Source organism: Pseudophryne corroboree, chromosome 6 (genome assembly GCF_028390025.1).
Source record: "Pseudophryne corroboree isolate aPseCor3 chromosome 6, aPseCor3.hap2, whole genome shotgun sequence".
Taxonomy (NCBI): domain Eukaryota; kingdom Metazoa; phylum Chordata; class Amphibia; order Anura; family Myobatrachidae; genus Pseudophryne; species Pseudophryne corroboree.
In genome coordinates this window covers 509,648,114-509,671,429 of record NC_086449.1, presented here as the reverse complement: position 1 = coordinate 509,671,429, position 23,316 = coordinate 509,648,114, and the positions used below count along the sequence as shown (strand labels likewise).

Below are 23,316 nucleotides of genomic sequence, written 5' to 3'. Positions count from 1 at the left end.
CTACGGACTACGAGAAATAGATTTACCGGTAAGTAAAATCTTATTTTTCCTAACGTCCTAGTGGATGCTGGGGACTCCGTAAGGACCATGGGGATTATACCAAAGCTCCCAAACGGGCGGGAGAGTGCGGATGACTCTGCAGCACCGATTGAGCAAACACAAGGTCCTCCTCAGCCAGGGTATCAAACTTATAGAATTTTGCAAAAGTGTTTGAACCCGACCAAGTAGCTGCTCGGCAAAGCTGTAATGCCGAGACCCCTCGGGCAGCCGCCCAAGAAGAGCCCACCTTCCTTGTGGAATGGGCTTTTACTGATTTTGGAGGCGGCAATCCAGCCGCAGACTGAGCCTGCTGAATCGTGTTACAGATCCAGCGAGCAATAGTTTGCTTTGAAGCAGGAGCACCCAGCTTGTTGGATGCATACAGGATAAACAGCGAGTCAGTTTTCCTGACTCCAGCCGTTCTGGCAACGTAAATCTTCAAAGCCCTGACTACATCTAGTAACTTGGAATCCTCCAAGTCACGAGTAGCCGCAGGCACCACAATAGGTTGGTTCAAATGAAAAGATGACACCACCTTCGGCAAAAATTGCGGACGAGTCCGTAATCCTGCCCTGTCCATATGGAAAACCAGATAGGGGCTTTTACATGACAAAGCCGCCAATTTTGACACATGCCTAGCCGAAGCTAAGGCCCATAGCATGACCACTTTCCACGTGAGATATTTTAACTCCATGGTCTTAAGTGGCTCAAACCAGTGAGATTTCAGGAAACTCAACACCACGTTAAGATTCCAAGGTGCCACTGGTGGCACAAAAGGGGGCTGAATATGCAGCACTCCCTATACAATGTCTGGACTTCAGGAAGAGAAGTCAGTTCTTTTTGAAAGAAAATGGATAGGGCCGAAATCTGGACCCTAATGGAACCCAATTTCAGGCCCAATGTCACTCCCGACTGTAGGAAGTGAAGGAAACGGCCCAGCTGGAATTCCTCCGTAGGGGCATTCCTGGCCTCACACCAAGCAACATTTATTTTTATATTTTTCGCCATATACGGTGATAATGTTTAGCCGTCACCTCCTTCCTAGCCTTTATCAGCGTAGGAATAACCTCATCCGGAATGCCTTTTTCTGCCAGGACCCGGCGTTCAACCGCCATGCCAACAAACGCAGCTGTGGTAAGTCTTGGAACAGACAGGGCCCCTGCTGCAACAAGTCCTGTCTGAGAGGCAGAGGCCATGGGTCCTCTGTGAGCATTTCTTGCAGATCTGGATACCAAGTCCTTCTTGGCCAATCCGGAACAATGAGCATTGTTCTCACTCCTCCTTTTCCTATGATTCTCAGCACCTTTGTTATGAGAGGAAGAGGAGGAAACACATAAACCGACTGGAACACCCACGGTGTCACTAATGCGTCTACAGCAATCGCCTGAGAGTATCTTGACCTAGCGCAATCTCTCTGTAGCTTTTTGTTGAGGCGGGATGCCATCATGTCCACCTGTGGCAGTTCCCACCGCCTTGCAATCTGCGTGAAGACTTCTTGATGAAGTTCCCACTCTCCCGTGTGGAGGTCGTGCCAGCTGAGGAAGTCTGCTTCCCAGTTGTCCACCCCCAGAATGAACACTGCTGACAGTGCTCTTACGTGATTCTCCGCCCAGCGAAGAATTCTGGTAGCTGGCGGTTCACACGAGCCACTGCTGTGATGTTGTCTGACTGAATCAGCACCGATTTGTCGCGAAGCAGGTTCTCCGCTTGACTTAGGGCGTTGCATATGGCCCTTAATTCCAGGATATTGATGTGAAGGCAAGTCTCCTGACTTGACCACCGTCCTTGGAAATTTCTTCCCTGTGTGGCTGAACCCCACGCTCGGAGGCTTGCATCCGTGGTCACCAGGACCCAGTCCTGAATGCCGAATCTGCGACCTTCGAGAAGGGGAGTACTCTGCAGCCACCACAGGAGAGACACCCTGGCCCTGGGGGATAGGGTGATTAACCGATGCATCTGAAGATGTGATCCGGACCACTTGTCCAGTACGTCCCATTGGAAGGTCCTCGCATGGAACCTGCCGAAGGGAATGGCCTCGTATGATGCCACCATCCTTCCTAGGACTCGAGTGCAGTGATGCACTGACACCTGTTTTTTGTTTTAATAGATTTCTGACCAGTGTCACGAGCTCCTGAGCTCTCTCTATCGGGAGATAAACCCTTTTCTGGTCTGTGTCTAGGATCATGCCTAGAAGAGGCAGATGAGCTGTAGGAACGAACTGCGACTTTGGAATACATAGAATCCAGCCGTGTTGCCGTTACACTTCCAGAGAAAGTGATACGCTGTTCAGCAACTGCTCTCTTGATCTCGCTTTTATGAGGAGATCGACCAAGTACGTGATAATAGTGACACCTTGCTTCCGCAGGAGCACCATCATTTCCGCCATTACCTTGGTGAAAATTCTCGGGGCCGTGGAGAGACCAACCGGCAATGTCTGAAATTGGTAATGACAATCCCGTACCGCAATTCTGAGGTACGCCTGATGAGGTGGATTAATGGGGACATGAAGGTATACCTCCTTTTTGCCCCGAGACACCATAAAATCTCCCCCTTTTCAGGCTTGCAATGACCGCTCTTAGCGATTCCATCTTGAACTTGAACCTTTTCAGGTATATGTTCAGGTATTTTAAATTCAATATGGGTCTGACTGAACCGTCTGGTTTCGGGACTACAACATGGTCGAATAATAACCCCCTCCTTGCTGAAGGAGGGGAACCTTGACCACCCCCTGTTGAAGATACAATTTGTGAATTGCAGTTAACCCTGTTTCCCTCTCGTGAGGGGAAGCCGGCAGGGCCGTCAGTGAGGAGGCATCTTCTCAAAGTCCAGTTTATATCCCTGAGACACAATATCTATTGCCCAGGGATCTAACAGGGAGTGAACCCACTTGTGGCTGAATTTACGAAAGCGTGCCCCCACCGGCCCTAGCTCCGCCTGTGGAGCCCCAGCGACATGTGGTGGATTTTCATAGAGGCCGGGGAGGACTTCTGTTCCTGGGAACTAGCTGTGTTGTGCAGCTTCTTTCCTCTGGCAAGAAAGGACGCACCTCGGACTTTCTTGTTTCTTTGTTCGAAAGGCTGCATTTGATAATGACGTGCTTTCCTAGGCTGTGCAGGAATATAAGGCAAAATATCAGAATTACCAGCTATAGCTGTGGAGACCAGGTCCGAGAACCCTTCTCCACACAATCCTCAGCCTTCCATATGCCACTTAAGTCAGCATCATCTGTCCATTGCATATTCTACAGGACACGTCAAGCAGAAATCGACATAGCTTTGACTCTAGGACCCAGTATACTCATGTCTCTTTGGGCATGTTTGATTATATATATCTCTTAAGACAGCATCTTTAATATATATATATATATATATATATATATATATATATATATATATATATCAAACGGAGAATGATGAGGCGGCACTCAGAGTCTTGTGAAGTAACAGCAAACTGTAATGGTGCAGAATCTGAATCAGAATGTGCACGCTATCTGCAGGATCCCTGAGAATAGCTAGGGCTACCTTCTGGGCAAACGTGACACCCTAGGGGATGATTCCCATCACATCCTGGCCCTAGTGGGGAAAGGATACTGCCTGAGAATTCTTTGTGGGAAGCTGCAGTCTCTTGTATGGAGATTCCCGCTCTTTTTCCTCATGAGGAGGGAAATTTACCTCAGCTTTCTTCCCCTTAAACATGTGTACCCTTGTGTCAGGGACAGATGAGTCATCAGTGATATGCCAATCATCTTTATTACAATAATCATATATTGAATACTTTTCTGCCATTTTGGCTGTAACTTTGCATTATCGTAGTCGACACTGGAGTCAAACTCCGTGTCGATATCAGTGTCTATTATTTTGGATAGTGAGCATTGTGAGACTCTGAAGGTCTCTGCGCCATAGGGACAGACATGGGTAGATTTCCTGTCTGTTCTCTAATCTTTTGTGCAATAAATTCACCTTAGCACTTACACATATCCAAACAGGTGTCGGCGTTGTCGACGGAGACACCCTCTCACACACATAGTTGCTCCATCTCCTCCTTAGGGGAGCCTTTTACATCAGACATGTCGACACACACGTACCGACACACCACACACACAGGGGATGCTCGATTTGAAGACAGTTCCCCCACAAGGCCCTTTGGAGAGACAGAGAGAGAGTATGCCAGCACACACCCCAGCGCTATATGACCCAGGAATCACACAGTAACTTAGTGTTAACCCAGTAGCTGCTGTATATATTGGCCCTCATTCCGAGTTGTTCGCTCGGTATTTTTCATCGCATCGCAGTGAAAATCCGCTTAGTACGCATGCGCAATGTTCGCACTGCGACTGCGCCAAGTAACTTTACTATGAAGAAAGTAATTTTACTCACGGCTTTTTCATCGCTCCGGCGATCGTAATGTGATTGACAGGAAATGGGTGTTACTGGGCGGAAACACGGCGTTTCAGGGGCGTGTGGCTGAAAACGCTACCATTTCCGGAAAAAACGCAGGAGTGGCCGGGGAAACGGTGGGAGTGCCTGGGCGAACGCTGGGTGTGTTTGTGACGTCAACCAGGAACGACAAGCACTGAAATGATCGCACAGGCAGAGTAAGTCTGAAGCTACTCTGAAACTGCTAAGTAGTTAGTAATCGCAATATTGCGAATACATCGGTCGCAATTTTAAGAAGCTAAGATTCACTCCCAGTAGGCGGCGGCTTAGCGTGTGTAACTCTGCTAAATTCGCCTTGCGACCGATCAACTCGGAATGAGGGCCATTGTTTTTACGCCAAATTTATGTGCCCCCCCTCTCTTTTTCACCCTCTTCTATCGTGCTTCTGCAAGAAAGAGCCTGGGGAGCTTCCTCTCAGCGGAGCTGTGGAGAGAAAATGGCGCTGGTGAGTGCTGAGGAAGAAGCCCCGCCCCCTCAGCGGCGGGCTTCTGTCCCGCGATTTTGTGTTAAATAATGGCGGGGGCTCATGCATATATACAGTGCCCAACTGTATATATGCTGCTTTTTGCCAAGAGGTTCCTAATTGCTGTCCAGGGCGCCCCCCCCTGCGCCCTGCACCCTACAGTGACCGGAGTGTGCGGGTGTAATGTGGGAGCAATAGCGCACAGCTGCAGTGCTGTGCGCTACCTCATATGAAGACAGGAGTCTTCTGCCGCCAATTTCGAAGTCTTCTTGCTTCTCTCGCCGGCTTCGGTCTTCTGGCTCTGCGAGGAGGACGGCGGCGCGGCTCCGGGATCAGACGACCAAGGGTGAGTTCCTGTGTTCGATCCCTCTGGAGCTAATGGTGTCCAGTAGCCTAAGAAGCACGACCTATCCGCAGTTAGTAGGTTTGCTTCTTTCCCCTCAGTCCCACGTAGCAGAAAGTCTGTTGCCAGCAGATCTCTCTGAAAATAAAAAATCCTAACAAAATACTTTCTTATTAGCAAGCTCAGGAGAGCTCACTAAAGTGCAACCAGCTCTGTCCGGGCACAGATTTTAACTGAGGTCTGGAGGAGGGGCATAGAGGGAGGAGCCAGTGCACACTAGTAGTCCTAATTCTTTCTTAAAGTGCCCTGTCTCCTGCGGAGCCCGTCTATTCCCCATGGTCCTTACGGAGTCCCCAGCATCCACTAGGACGTTAGAGAAAATATCATTAATGATGAAAGGTGATTTTAACAATGATGAATAGTATAGTTATATTTTGTAGTAAGGAATAGACAAAATAGTTTTTAATGTGTAGTTAAATGTTTAGATAATTTAGGAAACTATGTTATGTGTATGTGCGCATATACTGTAGATACAGTATATTTGTGTTTCACTGTAAGACTAAAGGTGTGTACACACGGTGAGATTTAGGGGTATATGCAATTGCGGTCGAATTCCCGAAATTGACGAAAAACTGGACTTTTTCGCCTAGAAAAAAAAAATCGACAATGCAATTCAGTACTTTCCGTCAAAAAAACGGACTTTCAAAATTCGACTTTTTGAAATTCGACATTTGTCAAATTCTACTTTTCTGCAATGGTACAAATGCGGCAATTCGACAAAAGTATATTCAATTGAAGTTTGGAAATTCGACAACAGTGCTTTTAGACAGTAAATTCGTCATTTTCAATCCGCCACACTTTGGTGGGTGAATCTAATAAAAAAAATTTAAAACATGTTTTTTTTGGTGTTTTTTTTATTGGTAATAGCATATCTATTTATATTAGAAGGGATTAGGTATTTGGTTTGTCTTTTTGGGAGGCACAAGTATTATTTATATATTTTTAAAAATATAATTTTTTTATTTTTTAGATGGAATGGTAAAATCCCGGAAAAAAATGGCGTGGGGTCCCCCCTCCAAAGCATAACCAGCCTCGGGCTCTTCGAGCCGGTCCTGGTTCTAAAAATCCGGGGGGAAAATGGACAGGGGATATCCCGTATTTTTAGAACCAGCACCGGGCTCTGCGCCTGGTGCTGGTGCAAAAAATACGGGGGACAAAAAGAGTAGGGGTCCCCCGTATTTTTTACTCCAGCATCGGGCTCCACTAGCTGGACAGATAATGCCACAGCCGGGGGTCACTTTTATACAGCGCCCTGCGGCCGTGGCATTAAATATCCAACTAGTCACCCCTGGCCGGGGTACCCTGGGGGAGTGGGGACCCCTTCAATCAAGGGGTCCCCCCCCCAGCCACCCAAGGGCCAGGGGTGAAGCCCGAGGCTGTTCCCCCCATCCAAGGGCTGCGGATGGGAGGCTGATAGCCTTGAGAAAATTTAAAGAATATTGTTTTTTTCAGTAGTACTACAAGTCCCAGCAAGCCTCCCCCACAAGCTGGTACTTGGAGAACCACAAGTACCAGCATGCGGGAGAAAAACGGGCCCGCTGGTACCTGTAGTACTACTGGGAAAAAAATACCCAAATAAAAACAGGAGACACACACCTTGAGAGTAAAACTTTATTGCACACCTGCCGACACACACATACTTACCTATGTTGACCCGCCGACTGCCACGTCTCCTGATCCGACGATCCGGGGTACCTGTGAATCAAATTATACTCACCTCAATCCAATGTCCGGATATAAATCCTCGTACTTGGCAAAACAAATAAACGCACACCCGATCCAGCGGACTGAAAGGGGTCCCATGTTTTCACATGGGACCCCTTTCCCCGAATGCCGGGACACCACGTGACTCCTGTCACAGAGGTCCCTTCAGCCAATCAGCGAGCGCAACGTCCTGGCACTCTGCTGATTGGCTGCACGTCTGAGCTGTCAGACAGCGCTTCGCAAAGCCTCTCCATTATACTCAATGGTGGGAACTTTGCGTCAGCGGTGAGATCACCCGCGGTCAGCGGCTGACCGTGGGTAACCCCACCGCTGACGGCAAAGTTCCCACCATTGAAAGTAATGGAGAGGCTTTGCGATGCGCTGTCTGAGGTCACACGCGCATACAGCCAATCAGGTGAGTGCAACGAAGTAGCGCTTCCTGATTGGCTGAAGGGACCTCGGTGACAGCAGTCACGTGGGGTCCCGGCATTCGGGGAAAGGGGTCTCATGTGTAAACATGGGACCCCTTTCAGTCCGCTGGATCGGGTGTTCGTTTATTTGTTTTGCCAAGTACGAGGATTTATATCTGGACACTGGATTGAGGTGAGTATAATTTGATTCACAGGTACCCCGGATCGTCGGATCAGGAGACGTGGCAGTCGGCGGGTCAACATAGGTAAGTATGTGTGTGCCGGCAGGTGTGCAATAAAGTTTTACTCTCAAGGTGTGTGTCTTCTGTTTTTATTTGGGTATTTTTTTTCCAGTAGTACTACAGGTACCAGCGGGCCCGTTTTTCTCCCGCATGCTGGTTCTTATGGTTCTCCAAGTACCAGCTTGCGGGGGAGGCTTGCTGGGACTTGTAGTACTACTGGAAAAAACAATATTCTTTACATTTTCTCAAGGCTATCAGCCTCCCATCCGCAGCCCTTGGATGGGGGGGGACAGCCTCGGGCTTCACCCCTGGCCCTTGGGTGGCTGGGGGGGGGACCCCTTGATTGAAGGGGTCCCCACTCCCCCAGGGTACCCCGGCCAGGGGTGACTAGTTGGATATTTAATGCCACGGCCGCAGGGCGCTGTATAAAAGTGACCCCCGGCTGTGGCATTATCTGTCCAGCTAGTGGAGCCCGATGCTGGTGTAAAAAATACGGGGGACCCCTACTCTTTTTGTCCCCCGTATTTTTTGCACCAGCACCAGGCGCAGAGCCCGGTGCTGGTTTTAAAAATACGGGGGATCCCCTGTCCATTTTTTCCCCGGATTTTTAGAACCAGGACCAGCTCGAAGAGCCCGAGGCTGGTTATGCTTTGGAGGGGGGACCCCACGCCATTTTTTTCCGTGTTTTTTCCCGTTTTTAAAAAAACGGAACAAAATCCGTCAAATCGGCCGTTTTTCGTCAGCGGGACTGTCGAATCCGTTTTTTATTGCATATGGTCAATTTCGGCACCCACTTGCCGAAATTAGACTGTCGAATTGTGTCGAATTGAAAAACGGCCGAAAAATTGCCGCAATTCGCCGCTAATTGCATATACCCCTTAGCACTGAAATTTTGACTTGTCAAAATCGCAAGGAAAGTTAGTGCAAATCGCAACATGTGTACACAGCTTGCAATACCAATGTGCGGTACCGCGGGATCGGGATCGCAAGGAAAGATAGATTGTGCAGCCAAGTCAATCTTAATTGTATTGTGTAGTATCTAGTACAAAGTATAGTCAAAATTGCCATTTAGTCAAAATCGAAGGTATAGATAGTCAAAATTCGTGCTTCTGGGCTCAGGGGGAGTTCAAGGGAAATCACATAGTCAAAATCAGATATAGTCAATATCTCACCGTCTGTATGCACCTTGGGGTTGATTCAATTCACCGATTCAATTCACCGACAGTTGAATAGCGCAGGGAATTAGCTCCCGGCGCTATTCAATTCAGCTCAAGTTAAGTCGGCGAATGCCCGTTCTCCCGGACTTAACAGGTTGATTTGTCGGGAGAACGGGCTTTCTCCGACTTAACTCCGCGCGGCGATGCTGATTCCCGACAGAATCAGCCTTGCGCCGGCTGCACGGCAGCACTTTTGTCGGATTTCCTCTCTCATTCCCCGGGGGTGAGAGAAGAATTCCCGACAATTGTCACTTTGCACTATATTGAATAGCGCCGGGAGCTAATTCCCGGCGCTATTCAACTGTCAGTGAATTGAATCGACCCCATTGTGTAGGAAACAGGTTTTTAGAGATTAGGACTCTTGATCACTTGGGGATACAGAGAGGTTAAATAATAACAATAGGACATGTCTAGAATCATATGGATTGTGGAATTCACAGTTGTGTTTGGTATATATACAGTTAAAAATCAGAATCAAAGTTTAGCATACCTTTAGTAATTATAAACCAGCTTTTCTATTTTCCAGTAATAGGTCAGAACAGGGGTCACAGCAACAGTACATAAATTAGCTACTACAAAAGGAGATCACATCTATTGATAAAACACCAACACCTCAGGCATGAACTATTTTATCTACAAATCTAACACAACAGAATTTTAGATTTAAATACATTTCAAATTTTATTCAACTCTCTCAGCTTGAAGTAGTTTTATTACACCTTGGAATCTAACTCAGGAAAACCTATAATTACCTAATGCATTGAAAACATTATGAGAATATACTGTACCAGTTATATGGCTAAGTTAGCGATATAAATATACATGATGCTAAGTTAAGAAGGAGGAGGGAGAAGTCAGTTGAAGCTATTGCTGGAGGAGATAAGATGGACACCCAGAAATAATCATCTTTAGGAAGTTCTTGCAAGTGTCCAGTTTTATGTGAGTAATTGTCTATGGGCCTTATTCAGCTTCAGTTGCAAAATTGCAAAAACGCAAATCCAGCAATTTATCTGCAGACTGCATATGCGCTGCAAATGCATTGCACATGCACGAAGGCAGGATTGCGATCGCAATTTGATTGACAGGAAGTGATCATTGGTGGGTGTTAACATGCCATTTTTTGGGAGTGGCTGATAGATCATGTCCGTTTTCAGAGCATGTATCTGACGTCAGTTGCAATGGATTGCAACTAAAAATATAGCGCTGGTGTATTCTCGCTATTCTGAGAATTGGGTCCATCGCAATTGTCGATGGTATTCGATTTATGCGTATGCATCGTAATTTTGCGATGTCATCAGTGGCAGATACGTTTTTTTAGCAGAAGCAGGATTGAGAAAATCGCAATTTCTGTCTCAATAGCGATCCAAGCTGAATGAGGTCCTAAATTTGCAAAAATTGTTTTATGTTTTTATGTTGTTGTGTAATTAATGAAGCATAAGTATCATTAGTAGATATCACTATTGTATCATTTCTATTCTGTCTAATTTGATTTGCCTATAAAAATAAAAAAAATAGATAATAAGACCACAGTTTTCACATTTGAACTTCTTCCTTCAAGGAATCATAATTTATGTGTGAAAACTGCATATATGTATCACCCAACTAGTTTGTAAGTCTAACATATTATATTTACAGATATATATGAAGAATGTATAGTAATTTAAATATATATATATTAATAATTATATAGTAAAATAAGAATTTACTTACCGATAATTCTATTTCTCGTAGTCCGTAGTGGATGCTGGGAACTCCGTAAGGACCATGGGAAATAGCGGCTCCGCAGGAGACTGGGCACAAAAGTAAAGCTTTAGGACTACCTGGTGTGCACTGGCTCCTCCCCCTATGACCCTCCTCCAAGCCTCAGTTAGGATACTGTGCCCGGACGAGCGTACACAATAAGGAAGGATTTATGAATCCCGGGTAAGACTCATACCAGCCACACCAATCACACCGTACAACCTGTGATCTGAACCCAGTTAACAGCATGATAACAGAGGAGCCTCTGGATAGATGGCTCACAACAACAATAACCCGATTTAGTTAACAATAACTATGTACAAGTATTGCAGACAATCCGCACTTGGGATGGGCGCCCAGCATCCACTACGGACTACGAGAAATAGAATTATCGGTAAGTAAATTCTTATTTTCTCTGACGTCCTAGTGGATGCTGGGAACTCCGTAAGGACCATGGGGATTATACCAAAGCTCCCAAACGGGCGGGAGAGTGCGGATGACTCTGCAGCACCGAATGAGAGAACTCCAGGTCCTCCTCAGCCAGGGTATCAAATTTGTAGAATTTAGCAAACGTATTTGCCCCTGACCAAATAGCTGCTCGGCAAAGTTGTAAAGCCGAGACCCCTCGGGCAGCCGCCCAAGATGAGCCTACCTTCCTTGTGGAATGGGCTTTTACAGATTTTGGCTGTGGCAGGCCTGCCACAGAATGTGCAAGCTGAATTGTATTACAAATCCAACGAGCAATAGTCTCCTTAGAAGCAGGAGCACCCAGCTTGTTGGGTGCATACAGGATAAACAGCAAGTCAGATTTTCTGACTCCAGCCGTCCTGGAAACATATATTTTCAGGGCCCTGACTATGTCCAACAACTTGGAGTCCTCCAAGTCACTAGTAGCTGCAGGTACCACAATAGGTTGGTCCAGATGAAACGCTGAAACCACCTTAGGGAGAAAATGAGGACGAGTCCTCAATTCCGCCCTGTCTGAATGGAAGATCAGATAAGGGCTTTTACAGGATAAAGCCGCCAATTCTGACATGCGCCTGGCCTAGGCCAGGGCCAACAGCATGACCACTTTCCATGTGAGATATTTTAACTCCACAGATTCAAGTGGTTCAAACCATTGTGACTTTAGGAACCCCAAAACTACATTGAGATCCCAAGGTGCCACTGGAGGCACAAAAGGAGGCTGTATATGCAGTACCCCTTTTACAAACGTCTGAACTTCAGGAACTGAAGCTAGTTCTTTCTGGAAGAAAATTGACAGGGCCGAAATTTGAACCTTAATGGACCCCAATTTTAGGCCCATAGACACTCCTGTTTGCAGGAAATGCAGGAATCGACCTAGTTGAAATTCCTCCATCGGGGCCTTACTGCCTCGCACCACGCCACATATTTTCGCCTAATGCGGTGATAATGCTTTGCGGTTACATCCTTCCTGGCTTTGATCAGGGTAGGGATGACTTCATCCGGAATGCCTTTTTCCTTCAGGATCCGGCGTTCAACCGCCCTGCCGTCAAACGCAGCCGCGGTAAGTCTTGGAATAGCTAGGGTCCTTGATGGAGCAGGTCCCTTCTTAGAGGTAGAGGCCACGGGTCCTCCGTGAGCATCTCTTGAAGTTCCGGGTACCAAGTCCTTCTTGGCCAATCCGGAGCCACGAGTATAGTTCTTACTCCCCTCCGTCTTATAATTCTCAATACTTTTGGTAAGAGAGGAAGAGGAGGGAACCCATACACTGACTGGTACACCCACGGTGTTACCAGAGCGTCCACAGCTATTGCCTGAGGGTCCCTTGACCTGGCGCAATACCTGTCCAATTTTTTGTTTAGGCGGGATGCCATCATGTCCACCTTTGGTTTTTCCCAACGGTTTACAATCATGTGGAAGACTTCTTCTGAGGAAGTCTGTTTCCCAGTTGTCCACTCCCGGAATGAACACTGCTGACAATGCTATCACATGATTTTCCGCCCAGCGAAAAATCCTTGCAGCTTCTCTACGTGGGCGACTGCCGTGATGTTGTCCGACTGGATCAGCACCGGCTGACCTTGAAGTAGAGGTCTTGCTTGGCTTAGGGCATTGTAAATGGCCCTTAGCTCCAAGATATTTATGTGAAGTGATGTCTCCAGGCTTGACCACAAGCCTTGGAAATTTCTTCCCTGTGTGACTGCTCCCCAGCCTCGCAGGCTGGCATCCGTGGTCACCAGGACCCAGTCCTGAATGCCGAATCTGCGCCCTCTAGAAGATGAGCACTCTGCAACCACCACAGGAGAGACACCCTTGTCTTTGGTGACAGGGTTATCCGCTGATGCATCTGAAGATGCGATCCGGACCACTTTTCCAGCAGGTCCCACTGGAAAGTTCTTGCGTGGAATCTGCCGAATGGAATTGCTTCGTAGGAAGCCACCATTTTTCCCAGGACCCTTGTGCACTGCTGCACTGACACTTGGCCTGGTTTTAGGAGGTTTCTGACTAGTTCGGATAACTCCCTGGCTTTCTCCTTCTGGAGAAACACCTTTTTCTGGACTGTGTCCAGGATCATCCTTAGGAATAGAAGACGTGTCGTCGGGATCAGCTGCGATTTTGGAATTCTAAGAATCCAACCGTGCTGCCGCAACACTACTTAAGATAGTGCTACCCCGACTACCAACCGTTCCCTGGATCTTGCCCTTATCCGGAGATCGTCCAAGTAAGGGATAATTAAAACTCCCTTCCTTCGAAGGAGTATCATCATTTCGGCCATTACTTTGGTAAAGACCCGGGGTGCCGTGGACAAACCAAACGGCAGCGTCTGAAACTGATAGTGACAGTTCTGTACCACAAACCTGAGGTACCCTTGGTGAGAAGGGTAAATTGGGACATGGAGATAAGCATCCTTGATGTCCAGAGACACCATATAATACCCTTCTTCCAGGTTTGCCATCACCGCTCTGAGTGACTCCATCTTGAATTTGAACCTTTGTATGTAAGTGTTCAAGGATTTCAGATTTAAATTAGGTCTCACCGAGCCGTCCGGCTTCGGTACCACAAACAGCGTGGAATAATACCCCTTTCCCTGTTGTAGGAGGGGTACCTTGATTATCACCTGCTGGGAATACAGCTTGTGAATGGCTTCCCATACCGCCTCCCTGTCGGAGGGAGACGTCGGTAAAGCAGACTTTAGGAAAACGGCGAAGGGGAGACGTCTCGAATTCCAATTTGTACCCCTGAGATACCACCTGAAGGATCCAGGGGTCCACTTGTGAGTGAGCCCACTGCGCGCTGAAATTCTTGAGACGGGCCCCCACCGTGCCTGAGTCCGCTTGTAGAGCCCCAGCGTCATGCTGAGGACTTGGCAGAAGCGGGAGAGGGCTTCTGTTCCTGGGAACTGGCTGTTTGCTGCAGCCTTTTTCCTCTCCCTCTGCCACGGGGCAGAAATGAGGAGCCTTTTGCCCGCTTGCCCTTATGGGGCCGAAAGGACTGCGCCTGATAATACGGCGTCTTCTTATGTTGAGAGGCTACCTGGGGTAAAAATGTGGATTTTCCAGCCGTTGCCGTGGCCACCAGGTCTGTTAGACCTACCCCAAATAACTCCTCCCTTTTATAAGGCGATACTTCCATATGCCTATTGGAATCAGCATCACCTGACCACTGTCTTGTCCATAACCCTCTTCTGGCAGAAATGGACAGCGCACTTACTCTTGATGCCAGTCGGCAAATATCCCTCTGTGCATCACGCATATATAGAAATGCATCTTTTAAATGCTCTATAGTCAGTAATATACTGTCCCTATCTAGGGTATCAATATTGTCAGTCAGGGAATCCGACCAAGCCACCCCAGCACTGCACATCCAGGCTGAGGCGATTGCTGGTCGCAGTATCACACCCGTGTGAGTGTATATACATTTTAGGATATTTTACTGCTTTCTGTCAGCAGGTTCCTTAAGGGCGGCCGTATCCGGGGACGGTAGTGCCACCTGTTTAGACAAGCGTGTGAACGCTTTATTCACCCTAGGGGGTGTTTCCCAACGTGCCCTATCCTCTGGCGGGAAGGGGTATGATGCTAATAACTTTTTAGGAATTAACAGTTTTTATCGGGGGAAACCCACGCATCATCACACACTTCATTTAATTCCTCAGATGCAGGAAAAACTACAGGCAGTTTTTTCTCACCCAACATAATACCCTTTTTAGTGGTACTGGTATTATCAGAAATGTGTAAAAACATTTTCCATAGCCTCAATCATGTAACGTGTGGCCCTACTGGAAGTCACATTCGTCTCTTAATCGTCGACACTGGAGTCAGTATCCGTGTCGGCGTCTGTATCTGCCATCTGCGGTAACGGGCGTTTTAGAGCCCCTGATGGCTTTTGAGACACCTGGACAGGCACAGGCTGAGTCGCCGGCTGTCTCATGTCATCAATCTTTTGTAAAGAGCTGACTCACATAATTCCTTCCATAAGCTCATCCACTCAGATGTCGACTCCCTAGGGGGTGACATCTCTGTTACAGGCAATTGCTCCGCCTCCACCTCATTTTCCTCCTCATACATGTCGACACAACGTACCGACACACAGCACACACACAGGGAATGCTCTGATAGAGGACAGGACCCCACTAGCCCTTTGGGGAGACAGAGGAAGAGTATGCCAGCACACACCAGAGCGCTATATATATATATACAGGGATAACCTTATATAAGTGTTTTTCCCCTTATAGCTACTGTATTGTTATACTGCGCCTAATTAGTGCCCCCCTCTCTTTTTTTAACCCCTTTCTGTAGTGTAGTAACTGCAGGGGAGAGCCGGGGAGCTTCCCTCCAACGGAGCTGTGAGAGAAAATGGCGCCAGTGTGCTGAGGAGATAGGCTCCGCCCCCTTCTCGGCGGCCTTTTCTCCCGTTTTTCTGTGGAATCTGGCAGGGGTTAAAATTCATCCATATAGCCCTGGGGGCTATATGTGATGTATTTTCGCCAGCCAAGGTGTTTTTATTGCTGCTCAGGGCGCCCCCCCCTAGCGCCCTGCACCCTCAGTGACCGAAGTGTGAAGTGTGCTGAGGAGCAATGGCGCACAGCTGCAGTGCTGTGCGCTACCTTGGTGAAGACAGGATGTCTTCTGCCGCCGATTTTCCGGACCTCTTCTTGCTTCTGGCTCTGTAAGGGGGCCGGCGGCGCGGCTCTGGGACCGAGCTCCGAGGCTGGGCCTGTGTTCGGTCCCTCTGGAGCTAATGGTGTCCAGTAGCCTAAGAAGCCCAATCCACTCTGCACGCAGGTGAGTTCGCTTCTTCTCCCCTTAGTCCCTCGATGCAGTGAGCCTGTTGCCAGCAGGTCTCACTGAAAATAAAAAACCTAAAACTAAACTTTCACTAAGAAGCTCAGGAGAGCCCCTAGTGTGCACCCTTCTCGGCCGGGCACAAAAATCTAACTGAGGCTTGGAGGAGGGTCATAGGGGGAGGAGCCAGTGCACACCAGGTAGTCCTAAAGCTTTACTTTTGTGCCCAGTCTCCTGCGGAGCCGCTATTCCCCATGGTCCTTACGGAGTTCCCAGCATCCACTAGGACGTCAGAGAAATATATGAGAGAGATTGCTCTTCATCACACTACACTGGAGGGTAACCTACAGAGATGAACTGGCTTCTTAAAAAGTGGTGTAAAATTAAAAAAAGTTGCACTAAAGTGTAAATGCACATGGATATGACACACTAACCCACAGGAGTTCAAATGCTGTGTCTGAGCTATATTTTGAACGCTGATAGGTAGCTAGTAGACTTGGACAGTTCGTACGTTAGGCAAATATGGTCCATGGTTTTTTTCTTGATGTTCCTTTTTTAAAGTACTGTCAAAGTACAGTATTACAATGGACTATTAGACTGAAGTTTAAAGTAGGCCGGGCATTTATAGATGTACTCTCATACATCAATGCTGCAGTTACACCAAACAGCCCCTCTTAGCGTACCAGGCCCCGTGAGACTCTAGGGACTGATAGCGTCCCGTGACATTCTTATGTCTTTTTTACCAAAATGCATCTAAACTGCAATTTGATGCAACGAGGATGCACCAGGAGCATGTGCCGAATAATTTGATATGCAACACTTGTATATCGGTGTGTGACAGTCTCTGAATCTGTATATCAAGTGCTACGATGCAGCGGCTTTTCTCCATGTCAAGTTCCGTTGTGCTTACAGACTCAGTCATACACCGATATGCAAGTGTTGCATACCAAATGAATTCATTTTTTGCAAGACACAAAAAAAAAAAAAAAAAAAGACACCCGATGCTACCAGACTTGCACGGGACCTTGCACTTCAATCGCACCAGGCTTCTCGCTCTGCGTGACGTATTCAGGTATATGTGTGGTGTATAAGGACCCATCTGTACAGTGGTGACAGACATTTTGCAATACTGTAAGTAACTGACAGTACACACAGCAAGTCTTATACCCCTTTTCCATCAAACACCCGGGTCTGAAACCTGGGTAATTGAACACTGTTTCAAACCGTGTTAAAGCGACTTGAAACCTCATTCACACAACAGACTAGAACCGGGTTAGTGGTGAGTCTTCCCTCTGCCACCAGTAAGCCAGGGTTTTACCATGAATAGGGTCACCCGTTTACACCACAGGCTATCCGGGTTCTTCCTGGGTTCGACTCTGGTAGCTACCAGGGTCGGATTCCTGGGTAACTGAACCCAGGTTATTTTTCAGAGACCCTTTTACACCAAATGTTGATCCTGGTTATCCTGGCAATAACCCGGGATATTTGTTTAATGGAAAAGGGGTATTACATAGACATTTGTAAAAGCAAGGTCTCTCGAGATGTAATGGGTCTACCTTTGCACAAATATGCCCATTTTCTAGTCTACGACTTGCACAGGTTTATTTTCGCAATAAAAGACTTGAGTATGTCTATGTACTGTATTTACCTACATTAACATCTGAATTATACAAACACTGGTGGCTCTAAGGGCCCACAGCAGCTAAACCTATCACATACTGTACATCTACCCAGTTTGTGCTGGATATATGAATTATTATAATGAATTACTATAGTTGATGCTAAATCTGTCAACTATGGAGTTTATGCAATAGCCTGTGGAATGGCAGTATTTTTAGGCAAAGCTAACTTGATTTTGTCTTTTCAATGGCTGCCACTTTAAAAATATGTCTATAATTACCAGAATCTCAACACAGCCTATATTTTGCAGGTTATTAATCTCCTATAATACATATATTCTATTCATGTTGCGTGGTATATAGCTCCCCAAGTGGACAATAATAGTACATGTTTGGGTTATCAAACTTACTGCTTCCAACTTCTTCGGACTATGATGTGCTGTGTGTGGGTTCTTTGTGTAGCACTGTTCAAGAAAGATTTTATCATCCATTGGTGTTATGACTGCAAAACTTTCATCCTTAGCCGTTCTACCCTGTTGACAGCATAAAAGCAGAAGTTCAGCAAGCATATCAATTTACTGAAGGATTGGACTCAGTTATGCAACTTCTTAAGAAGGCAATAATGGCCACAGAGGTCTCCATCAGCCGGGGACTGCACAAGCTACATGACAGGCAGCATCTGTCTCGTGGGCCTTTTTCAGTATAGATCAGTATTACAATTGTGGTGAAAATAAATTATCATAATATATGTATTTTCATTAATTACAAAACTTACATCTTGTTAAAAATGCACAGTACAATTATATGTAAAACTGCAATTTGTTATACAATGCAACTTGTGGGTGTAAAATGACAGCTTGCTGGTGAAAATAACTAATTTACTTATGCAGTATGAAGCTATTTTAGGATGTTCATTTCTGGAATGACAGGCAGAATTTCTGAAATGTTAAGATGAAATGTTTTATAAAGAGTATACTTATGCCTATAATCAGTATAAAAACCATCTTGGGGGCCGGTGCACAGCTGAACGCAAGAGGCAATACAGAATTCATACGCATCTCCACTTGCCGCTGCAGAGGTGTAGCTGGGCGTAACATAGGCAGTTGTACTTAGGCTAAGATCAGAGAGGGCATGTTGATGGAATTGTGGGTTATGCAGAGTTGTGCATACAGATGTGTCCTCATACATAATTGCTGCAGTCGTGCCAAACAGCCCCTCTTGGCGTGGCAGGTCCTGTCAGACTCTGCTAGCGATGGGCGTCCTTACTGTCAAAAATGCTTCTTAGGAGTCTATCCAAATAGCCACGATGATCTCGCGGGTGCGAGCCACCCCTAAGAGGTCCGAGCAATTTTGTCCGAATTTGCCCGATTTCAGCCAGCGAAGGGCGCATCGCACCTTTTACGGCTAATTGGATTGACCCCTTAGTCGCAAATATAGAACACACTAGCAGACAGTGTTGATTAATTTGATATGTGACACTTGTATATCTGTGTGACTGAGTCTCTGAATCTGCATACAATGTGGTACGATGTAGAAGCCGCAGCATTTTTCTATTACACATTTCATTGTACTACGTATGCAGACTCAGTCCCACATATATGTACAAGTGTCTGCTATCAAATTAATCAGTCTCCTGGTTTGTCCTAGTCAACTAAGGTGCATTTTCGGGAAAATAAAATGCCTGATGCTAGCAGTTGCATGGGACATGGAGGCTCACTAGTGACAGACATCTCATGGCGTATTCAGGCTAGATGTATCAGAACACAAAGTTAGAATGATGATGTTGTGAAATGAAGTGTATACATGGGTCTGGACCAGCTGTAGAGATGCGTACAACTCTGCATATGGATAAATATACACATATGTCCCTGTCCACACAGTGTGGATACAATTGCGCTCAATTCTGCATCAGTACCTTTATGTTCAAGAGCTAAATAAAATATAAAGTATTAGAAAAACAAAAAAAATATATAATATAAAGTTCCTGCAAACAAAAAAAATATATATTTATAGGAAATCAATTTTTATTGTGATTTCACAGCTGTAATTAATGGGGAAGGGAGTAATTGCTCAATCTCATTTCACTTTTTAACACACCTGTAGTGGAAAATGACATCTCATGCACATAATCACTGTGATTCTCTCAGGGGTGGTCTTCTGTATGCCGGCGGTCGGGCTCCCGGCGCTCAGTATACCGGCGCCGGGAGCCCGACCGCCGGCATACCGACACTTATTTTCCCTCGTGGGGGTCCACGACCCCCATAGAGGGAGAATAAAATAGTGTGGCGCGCGTAGCTGTGCCCGTAGCGTGGCGAGTGCAGCGAGCCCGCAAGGGGCTCATTTGCGCTCGCCACGCTGTCGGTAAGCCGGCGGTCGGGCTCCCGGCGCCGGGATGCTGGGCGCCGGGAGCCCGACCGCCGGCCAGCCGTAGTAAACCCTCTCTCAGAACCTTACATAAACACCATTGATCTCTCTTGGAGATTCCTGTACACTAGACAGAATACAACCAAAAAAGCACACTAATGGGCAAAACCATGTTGCACTGCAGGTGCAGAGAGATTTGGATGGATTCAGTGGTGAATTTCCCATTAGGCACGTGAGGCAAAATATTTTAACTGTACTGTGCCATATGCCATCTTGAATGAAGTGTAAACAGGTAGGACATGCACATACTGCCCCTGTGAGCTGTCATACTTAGTTGAGATATATACATAAAAGATAAAACAAATGTCAGTTAGTGCCTTAGTGCATAGTAATACTGGCTGCTTTATTTTTACACTACAATTGAGATTTCAGTTTGATTACACCCCACCAATATCTAACTCTCTCTGCACACGTTACATCTGCCCACCTGCAGTGCAACATGGTTTTCGCCCATTGGTTTGCTAACAAATCTGAATAAGGCCCAGAGTCCAGATGTGCTATCCCTAAGAACCTGGTATCAATTAATTTCCTATGACTTCCAGGGTTTCATCAAATTTTGGGCCAGTCTGCTACTATCATCATCATCACAGTGCCAACATCATGTTACTGACAATCCCCGGGAAATTGTAAGATCTAACTCTTGCTGAATGTTGGCAGTGCCAAGAGATGTGGGGTGTTTCCTTTCTATAGCTACTAGGATCTGGGCTGAACGATTTCCCCTGGCAAACTGATGAGACCAATTTAAACAGTAGTCCTGCAAAACAGCTATTATGGTATGAATACAGTATCTATCTGAACACTGTTTTCTACTTGCATATAACTAATTGTATCCCGTATGGTACAAACTACTCCCTGTTGTAGATTATTCAGATACAAGAAGTCACAGATAGGATCTGTGAATTTCTAAAAAGCACGAGAAGCAGTGTATGTATGTATTATAGTTGAGAGAAATTATCAAGTAAAAGTTTCCTTTACAAAATGACAGTGTACTTGGCTTGTCCTTACATGACAACTAAATTGTGTGATGTTGTGTAGGGTATAACTGTATTTACTTATGTATAGCCATACACACTGTACCTATAAAAAGGTGGTGAGGGTGTTTATGGCATTGCAGAGACTGCACAAAAGGGGCAGAAGTATTATAGTAGCATGCATTATGCCACAATAGCACTTCCTGCTTCGCCTTTTTACTGAGGGAAAGCAGGAAGCAACGTCGACAAAATGTATTAACATCTCGGCTGCTGGAGTGGGGGAGTTAAAACTCCCCCCTCCAGCGATTCCTGCCAGAGCCCACAGAGCAGTGCGGTGACCTACTGCCCAGCTGGCTCCACTGGGCATGTGCAATCTCGCAAGCATCGCGAGATCTCCCGTGCAGCCTGGAGCGAGGCAGCCGCCTCAACCAGTGGCAGTGCTGTCCCTACTGTGGTGACGGGGCAACGACAGCTGCAACTGTCAGAACGCTCAGTGCCACTGACCATTCATACATTGGGCGACACATCAGTGCACTATCTTAAAGATAGCAGTACCAATAACAATAGGGGCGTATAGTGCCCGTCATTTTCCACACATCTCCTTCTTAACATATGGGGGAGAAGCGGTGCCAATGCACATAATGCCTAATCAAACATCTACCCCACAGTGACTGTGGTTGCAGACATCAATATGAGAGACTAACAAATGGAAGTGGAATGACTGATATTTCCATACACTCACCACATATGAACACACTAAGGGGCATTTTTAATAAAGGGTAAAAGGGCTAGTCTTCTCTTTGCGCTATATGTATTAAAGCAGGCCTGGCCAACCTGTGGCTCTCCAGATGTTGTGAAACTACAAATCCCAGCATTCCCTGCCTCAGTTCTAGCATTCCCTAATAGCAAAACCGTGGCAAAGCATGATGGGACTTGTAGTTTTACAACATCTGGAGAGCCACAGGTTGGCCAGGCCTGTATTAAAGGATTCCTCCTGAGAGGAGTCAATTATCATTGGAAAAACACCAGTGGAGCTCCCCATGCTTATCTGATTTTTCAATGCTGTCTGAAGATGCTGTTAGTAGAAGAAAAGCATAAAAAAATGCTTTATTCTACTTAGACCACTTGCAACGCTACCAACAAACTAAAACATAGGGTATATTTACTTAAGTGCAGGTTTTGAGATGTGAGTCAGATTCTACTTATTTATCTAGCACCTTCTAGAAGATAATAGTTAGAATCTGATTGGTTGCTATGGGCAACATCTCCACTTCTAAAATATAAAAATAGTAAATATAATCGTTATGGTAGATTTACCGTTGATAACTCTATTTCTCCTAAGTCCACAGGATAACATTGGGATACGAGGTAGCGACAGCGGATTGGCACCAAACGACCAAAGCTTTCGGCCTCCCAGATTGCAACGGGCCCGTCCATATATCCCCGCCTCATGGCTCAGGCAAATCAGTTGTTTTCCAAAGCTCAAGGCAGGAGCATCACAGAGAGCCCTAATCAGGTGAGAAGAACACACATGGCACACTCTTCCGTACAAAAAGTAAGAGTGAGTGAAAGAATCCTCAAATCAGGTGCGTCAGGGTGGGATACCCGAGTCATCAATGGTAAATCAACCATAACAATTATTTCTCCTGCAGGTTCCACAGGATAACATTTGGAATGTCCCAAAGCAATTTAGTGGTGTGGACACTCCTGATTGAACAGGATAATTCTTTACCTGAATTCAACATCCTGACAGGCAAAGGTATCAAAGGGCATAATATCTAATGAATGAGTTAATGGAAGACCATGTGCCTGCCTTACATATCTGTTCTGCTGAAGCACCACGTTGTTCTGCCCATGACGGTCCTACCTTACGAGTAGAGTGAGCAGAGACATTAGCTGCAACAGGGAGCTCAGCTTGAGAGTATGTTTCTGAAATCGTCATTGGAAGCCACCACGCTAGTGTCTGCTTGTCAGCAAGCCATCCTCTCTTGTGAACTCCGTAGTGAATGAAGAGAGTGTCTGTTTTCTGATGGCACTGGTACGATCCACATAGATCCTTAAAGCACGGATTATGTCCAGCGATGCATCTCCTGCAGAAAGGTTCGGCCCTTGGAAGGCTAGGACTACAATTTCTTCATTTAGGTGGAATTTAGACAAGATACACAGATATGGTTCTGAGAACCGCTCTATCTGGATTTTTAAAAAAAATAAACAGAAAAGGGGGGCGACATAACAATGCCCTCTTCTAGCTGAAGCAATAGCCAGTAGAAAGAGAACTTTAGCTATCAACCATTTAAGATCCACTCAATTTAGTAGTTCAAATGGGGCAACCTGAAGGGCCTTTAGGACTAAACTTAAGTCCCAAGGCACTGTAGGAGGAACAAAAGGAAGTTGAATGTGCAGCA

The 23,316-nt window shown here is 46.3% G+C and overlaps 1 protein-coding gene across 3 annotated transcripts in view; it reads right to left on the bottom strand.

Annotated features, from left to right (window-relative positions):
• Positions 1 to 23,316, bottom strand: part of CAPS2 (calcyphosine 2) — a 274,614-nt gene that overhangs the window by 143,523 nt on the left and 107,775 nt on the right. For all 3 annotated transcript variants that reach the window (XM_063927438.1, XM_063927440.1, XM_063927439.1), the window contains exon 8: positions 17,927 to 18,049. In XM_063927438.1, coding sequence (XP_063783508.1) covers positions 17,927 to 18,049 — 123 coding nt within the window. The remainder of the gene's footprint in view (positions 1 to 17,926; positions 18,050 to 23,316) is intronic.